At 30.6% G+C, this 8,212-nt stretch overlaps 1 protein-coding gene across 1 annotated transcript in view; it reads right to left on the bottom strand.

Annotated features, from left to right (window-relative positions):
* Smp_130070 (putative nephrin) overlaps window positions 1-8,212 on the bottom strand; it is a gene marked incomplete at both ends in the record, with an annotated part of 67,079 nt that overhangs the window by 44,802 nt on the left and 14,065 nt on the right. The window contains 3 exons of the mRNA XM_018795698.1: window positions 390-495; window positions 1,293-1,418; window positions 5,396-5,767. Of these exons, the coding sequence (XP_018649985.1) occupies window positions 390-495; window positions 1,293-1,418; window positions 5,396-5,767 (604 nt within the window). The remainder of the gene's footprint in view (window positions 1-389; window positions 496-1,292; window positions 1,419-5,395; window positions 5,768-8,212) is intronic.

The following is an 8,212-nucleotide window of genomic DNA, read 5'->3' as shown; positions in this document are numbered from 1 at the left end:
GTTCAACCAGGTCCGTTGTGAGATATCTAGAAGTTGCATAAACATAGTGAAAGTGTGTTTTTTTTTGTAGAATAAGTCTTATTAGTATTGTGGTTTTGTTAGATTGAAAATTTGGAATAACTAACTATTTCCTTTCATTATTAACTGTTGTTTGTATAATGTACATATATATTATCGGTATGTATTATCGATAATTAGAGGAGTAATAATATTCGGGCTATAAAATTCTGCTATTTATTAAAAAATGTACCCTATGGAAGTAACACTAGTAGCTTTAAAGATACTTTCAACTAACGATGAAGTGAAATAAATTTGTGGAAATTTTATTTTACCTCTTAACAAATTTAAAAGATAAAAAGTAGGTATAAAGTCAATGTAATCAAACTTACTGATATTGAGCACCGTTATCTTCTTTTTGTGGTACAAGTTTAAGTTTAATAGTAGTTTGTTTTCCAATAATAATTGGTTCGACATTGTTTGTGATCGGATTTTTATCTGTGTAATGCAAGCATGTAATGTACAAACGTATCAATTCATCATATATATATATATATATATATATCAATGGACGGTAAAGGGTTGTCAACTTGGATGGTTAGACAATTGATTTAATGCAAACGTATGCCACTGACTTATCATTATTTTCTAATAAAGGATCTACTTCCTATTAATTAAACGTTCACCGAAAGGTATTTCATTTATAAAGTATATTTATATAATTTAATGAGAAAACAATAAACTAGAATCATGCATACAGTTTTAATATGAAATGTACGTTCTGAGTCAATACATACTCAAATTAGTAGAAAGCCAAGTTACTTTTTAATCGTTGATAAAAGCCATAAGAAAGTCAGACAACTAATTAGAGTTAAAGCATTGAATGAAGCAATTTGTTTTAATATAGATAGAAATCTATTCAATAATACGGATTATTTAAATGTAAGTCGTTTGTATATTTTAGATGTCATAATGTAGTTGTTAGACGTATCGAAATATTATTATGCCAGTTGGCCACTTCCAAAACTAAATTAAAGTCTTATCTTAAACGCCCGATTAACCTGTCAAGTTTAGGCTGAAAAGTTATAACATATTTCGTCTTATTTGATGGTAACATACTAAACAATATCAGAATTTGGATGAGAAAAAGATATCTAAAAAGGATTCAAATGTAAAGTCAATTTCCTTATTTAAAACAACATACTGGAATATGCACTCATGTATACTAAATGAATCCTTGATGACTATTCAAATAGGCAATAATCATTGTGAATCGTTACTTAAACTACACTTACCTTTAAACCACTGGAGTTCAGGCAGTGGATTGCCACCTGTGGTAGTACACGTAAGTTCCAAAAGATGAGCCATGTTCACTGGTTGGCCACTTTTATAACCAGTAATCTTAGGAATATCTGGGGGATCTGTAAATAAATAATAGTATTGAGAATAAAGTTCATCGTGGACAGCATATTCAAAAAAAACGTTTAGTGAAAAGTAAAAAAGTTTAGTTTAGGCTTATTTATAAAGTTCCTGGCTTTCACTCCTAAAGAATTAAGTTTCAAAAGACATTTGTTTGATATATTATAGCTATTCACATGTCCATTTAACTTTATTCTACACCGTTTGTATCTCGTCTGAATCAATAAATGTATAAATATAGTCTATCAAGGAAGTCGTTGAGTCCGTTATTAGAATGAAATAGAAGAACTTGTAAATATTCATCCCTGTAGGTCTATGACATGGTAAATAATTATAAACCTATCTTTATAGCCACTGAGACTGTCATAGTTCTTCAGATATATCACATTCAGGTATATCACATTTCTCTAGTATAAACATCACAATAATGATTTTAAGACAGTTAACTTAATTGATGATTAGTTAGATTCCCAACTGTAAAATAATCGGATTTATAGCTGATAAAGATATATTTCTTTTCATCTTAGAATTTCTAATTTTTTATATTTGATGGTCTCGTTTACAGGTTTTCCTAATTTTTACGTCTATCGCTGAAAAGTTTAATTTCATACTTTGAGAGTTTTATTACAATTCGTAGTTATGTCAGTCAGTTACTTTAGATTTCTGGTCTTCAATTTGGATTTAAAATGCTCTCATCACTAGTTCATTGGTTGTGAAGATTGTTTAATTTTATTACAATCACAAATTAATCAAAGTTGGATAACTAATGAAAATACAGAGATACTGGACGGCCGTTCCGTCTTACTACGAAACTCTTCAACAGTACTCAATCACAATCCCAATTTTCGAAGTTTTAGGGAGAACCAGTGATTAGTAGAACCAAACCGTGTTTAATGTGAGAAACTATCCACCGGAGACAATAAAAGATAATCGTACAATATCTTGAATTAATTGGAATTAGATATGTATAGTATTGGATCCCAGTTCATTGGTCTAGGTGTTAAGCATCCGTGCAAGACTGCAATTCCTAATTTCGGCCCCTGCTTGTGTGGTTTTGTATACGCACTTCTAATGTGTCGTATACCAGGATAGAACAGCCATCTAGTGATTCCAGGTTTCCAATGATGGTCTAACTTATATCGGTTTGATATTTCAGTGTAGTTCATTGTTTGATAAAATATATGTATTCATACTTTGTTATCAGTTTATTCCTAGCAGAAATATGAATCGTTATACAAGTCATCACATTACATATGATAAACTGAAAAACAAATATTTAAGTAGAATCCTTTAAAAAGTTGAAAATGCTTGACTATAAAACAAGTGAACGTTTACAATCCAAAAGACGTTTATCAAGATCTTTTTGTACATCATACTGACAACAGATCATTTAATAAATACATTTATCATATTGAACATATATGTGAGTATGGTTGTTTTAGATACAAAATAGAATATATATGAATCAATATTTCCATTGAAAATCATTTTGACAGTTCAAAGGTATAGAAGAAACTCTAGTAATTTCTTCAATATTTATTTTCCAATAATGTTATATCGAATGAACATGAAACAGGATAATGAAAAGTACTTATCAATCATTATAATTTGTCATAAATTCTGATAATATATCTTCTTTTTATTACTTGACAAGATGTATTTTGTCAAATCATATTTTCAAATGATGCATAGTAAGCTACTGAAGATAACGTTTTTAATTTTTCTCTATTTACAAAGTATCCATACTGGAAAATGCTTTTAGTTTATCATATAGACAAGAAATAAATTTTAAAGTTGAAATCATGAGTCAATTGAAGCTAGACCACCATGGAAAACCTGGAAACACTGGACGGCCGTTTCGTCCTATTATGGGACTCCTCAACAGTACACATTCACTATCCCGCCTAGCGAGATTCCAACCCACGACCTATCAGTCTCGCTCTCGAACGTTTAACCTCTAGACCACTGAGCTGGTATTATTACTGTCTACAGTCTTTCACATTGAAATGTTGCGTTGAATTAATATTTTATTATCTTGAAGTAAAGTCATAGCATAGTCCTAAGTTCTACACATATGACAATTTGAAATAAATTATCTTGGCAATATTATTGTACCTTTAAAGTTACATGAATTAGTTGGTATCAATTCATTACTATTCAAATATAACTTAATACTTAAATAATGTTAAGCTTATATCTCAAGCATACTCATAATTTACACTAAGCTAGCTATCTAATAAGAGATATATACACTCATTATTGAATATTTAACAAATTTCTCAATGTTTATCAGTAGTGTTTTTGTTTAGTATTGACAAACATAATGACAATGACAATTGCTATATATACATATATAATTCTCACCCAATTGTCACTATGACAAATATCAACTTTCAGTATAAAGCTAAAATGATGAATATAACTTGTGAATAGTTTTTTTTTCTTCTTTTACTTTGTATTTCTTTTTATCAGCCTGTTATTGCCAATCGTTTCTAGGGTGAAAGAGTTTTCCTAGACTTTAGTTTAAGTATCTAGATAAATTATTTTACGTTATATTGTATTTCATTCAATCAATTTATAAATGATAAAATCAACTGAGTAGATTGAATTTGCCTTCATATGATTAGTTAGAGATGGAAATTGAAAGAGAAAAGAAATTTCAAATACACTGTATTGATATACTGTTATATGTAATTGATGAGAATCATAATCATTAAAACTTTGTTGGCGTCTATTTCAATGCCATTTTTGAATTTAGATTTAATAGAATGTATGCATTTAAAGTCTATATAAGAAGTTTAATTGAGATTTATTGGTTCGAACAAGTTGTTAGTATAAGAATAACTAGAACGACACCTATAAACAAATAATGTTGTCTTCTATCAGATCCTTATCAGGCTTTACACTAATATACACGATCTGTATGCATATATAAAGATGTCAAACTAATTTAGGCAGTTCATTGGTCAATAATAACAATGATATACATTACCTGACTACACATGATCAGTAAAACAAAAACTGATACTTGAGTTTGAATTCACTTGGCATTATTTGTTTGAATTTTCCCATTCATGTTTAGGACTACAATACATCAGTCTCTTATTGGTATATGTGCATACTGTGCAGACTACCTCGATATAGCCTTAATTCACAAGTATTATAAACAAAGATGGACAGTATGCACATATGCCAATAAGAGACTGATCAATTGCAGTCCTAAATAACAACGGGAAGATTCAAACAATTAATACCAAGTGCATTCAAACTTCACCCCATTGCACAAGCAAGTGGTTATCAGGACTCAGTAGCTGAGTGGATAACGCGATGGCGTTTGAAGCGAACGATACTGGGTTCGAGTCTCAGAGTGAACATCAACTCTGAGATGCAGGTACATCCAGCTGACTAGTCTCAAATAGGACGAAACGGGCGTCCTTGATTTCACTGCTAGCCACTGTACATCTTTGATTATGATACTTAAGTTTATTATAATTTGTGAGGTAATATTTTTTGTCATTATTACTGACTAATCAACTGCCTCGATTAATTTGATATTTTTATCGATGCATGCAACTATTGTATATTAGTGTAAAGCATGATGAGGATCTGATTGAAAACAATATTGTTCACGTATCTCATAATAGTATTATTTGAATATTGTAGTGGTCAATCTTACTGATCAAAATTATTCTTTATTTGATGATATATCTATTTAATGAAACACAATTTTTGTAACGGTACTTTTAAATTATACATAGTTATATAATAATGGCATCTATTATACATCTTTAAAGTTAGTTCATCACGTTTCAAATCTCTGGTCTTAAAAGTGTTAGGTGGGAGGTCAGTGTTTCAGAATGAACAACATCACTAACATTTTATTATGCTTATTTATCTTGCTGCTGTCTGGTAATGAATATAAACGAAATAGCAAATCTAATAATTAAAGAGAACATAAATATGACGGAGAATAACTTACGGATAATATCTAGGCGCACTCTTGAATCAATGCGTGCATCTCCAACACTCCAAACAAGACAATCTATATAACTTCTGTCATCTTCAGGTCGAACAGTGATCTGGATCCGTGACTCTTGATAGAAACTCTCTCCATCAGGTGTTTTGTAAGTGACAGATTTATCAACCAGTTGTTTGGGAGATGTTGTAATACTAGTACCAGCTGCTTGAAACAACCACTTAATAGTTGCCTGACCATAATATGGAGCAGTTTTGCAAACAAATGTCTTCATTTCACCGGCACGTGCATATGCCACTTTTTCGTGGCGTCCGCCAGTTTGATCATCATCAATGCTACCAGTTTCTACTGAAATTGTGACATTTGCTGGTGCATCTGTTAGGGAATATAAATAAAGTGTCAGTTTTTCAATGACCATTTTTAATAAAAATTAATAAAACTGACAAAAAATGAAAAAAAGATTAATATCAGTAATAACAGATAAGATGGGACGCCATCACGTCATCCATTTAGCTGCTGAGCCCTGATAGGCACTTGCTTGTGCAACGGTGTGAAGTTTAAATTCATTTGTTACTGTTTAATTCAATATCCCCATTGATGTTTAGGACTGCAAATGATCAGTCTCTTATTGGCATCTGTTCATCCTGCACGGATTGCTCAATATTGCCTTAAGTTACAAGCATTATAAAGTGAAGATGAATGGTGGTTAGCAACGTTTCGTCATATTTGAAACTCGTCGGCTGGATATACCTGGATCTCAGATCTAATGCAGTCCTAAACATCAATGAGAAGATTCAAGTAGACAGTACCAAGTGAATTTAAGCAAATGTGTACTTTTTCACAAATAAATAAATGATTTAACCGAGAATAACATTTTTACTATGTTAGATTATGATGACCAAATTTCATACATTAGTTTGTGTTGTATTGATTAAGAATGAAACTAAGTTAGCCTAGTTATATTTAAAACTAACCACAATCATTGTTTTCATTTATTGTTGTTTTACTTGTATCTTTCGATGGCGTTTAAAGCGAAAGGTACTGGGTTCGAGTCCCAGAGTGAGCATCAACTCTGAGATGCAGGTACATCTATCTGACGAGTCACAAATAGGACGAAACGCTCGTCCTGGATTCCGCTGCTAGCCATTATCCATCTTTGCTTATAATGCTAGTGAAATAAGGCAATATCGATGAAATACGCACAGTGTGCACAAATGCAAATAAGAGTCTGATCAATTGCAGTCCTAAATATCAATGGAAAGATTCAAACAAACAATACTAAGTGGATTTAAACTTCACTCCGTTGCACAAGCAAGTGGTTATCAGGACTCAGTAACTGAGTAGATAACGTGATGGCGTTTGAAGCGGCTGGTACTGGGTTGAAGTCCCAGAGTGAACAACAATTCTGAGATGCAGATACATCCATTTAACGAGTCACAAATAGGACGAAACGCGTGTCCTGGATTCCACTGCTAGCCATAAACCATGTTTACTCACAATCATTGTTATTAATAAAACTAAAGGAATTTACTGTCTAATATATATTTTCTGCAATAACTACCAATTCATACGGTTATTACAAGTTTGTATAGTATAAAAACAAAAATAAATTGAAATAGTTTTAAATCTGATTTCCACTTTAAAATATATCTACCAAAAGAAAGAAAAAAAATAGAAAAAAACAACAAAAAGGAAGACAACTTTCTAGTTGATCCACAACAACAACAACAAAAAGAAAGAAGAAGACGAAAAACCATGGAGCTATTTCAATGAACTTTCAAAAAAGAGAAAAGAAAAAGGATGATCTAATTCAATTACACATAGTTAATTTAATTATTTATTTGACTGAAATTATGTTTGATTCATAGAGAACATTATTTCTTTAGTTGTTTATTTAGTGAATAAATTATAAATCAAATAAGGTTGATTGATTAACAAATAAAAAGAGAAAAAAAAGAAAAGAAAAAATATATGTTCTTGTCCATCTTAATTCTTTCTAATATTGGTGATGAATGTGCATTTGTAGAATAATGAAATTAAAGGTCAGTACTGGTTGATGTAATTGTCTTTTTGTTAGATAGTTTCAATTAAAATTTTCATTAGTTTAATAAACTTAAAGTATTGGAGTTATCTATCTAACTATCTCTCTATCTATCTATCTATCTACCTATCTATCCATCTATCTATCTATCTATCTAACTAACTCTCTCTATCTTTCTATCTATATGTCTCTCTAACTATCCATCTTTATATATATATATATATATATATGAAAGGTTATTCAAACTTAAAAGATATTTGTACGTATCATTGAGAATGTTTAACTTGATAGTTTTAAATAAGTTAACAATTAGGTAGATTGTTATTAATGAAAACATATTTTTGTAATATTTTAATGAGTAGATAAATTAGGTTTTTCTTAAATTTTCTGACGTTTCGTAACTTAGTGTTAGCAACTTCTTCAGGGAATAAAATATAAGACGTGGTTTACAATGAATTAATAAATGTCAAAAAATTAAAAAAATCTTAATTTATTTACTCATTAGGATATTACAAATATATTATTCTCATTAAAAGATATTGTTCATTATTTATATTAGAATGGGGTTTGTGGAGATTTATAGTAATTTATATGTGAGATCATGAGTCAATTGTAGCTAAACCAACATGAAAAACCTTGAAGCACTGGATGGCCGTTTCGTCTTATTGCGGGACTCCTCAGCAGTGCGAATCCACGAAAAAACGGCCGTCCAGTGCTTCCAAGTTTTCCATGGTGGTCTAGCTTCAATTGACTCATGATCTCAACTCTATAAAATTACT

This window comes from Schistosoma mansoni, chromosome 2 (assembly GCF_000237925.1).
Source record: "Schistosoma mansoni strain Puerto Rico chromosome 2, complete genome".
Classification (NCBI taxonomy): Eukaryota; Metazoa; Platyhelminthes; class Trematoda; order Strigeidida; family Schistosomatidae; genus Schistosoma; species Schistosoma mansoni.
This window is presented reverse-complemented; position numbering and strand designations above follow the sequence as displayed.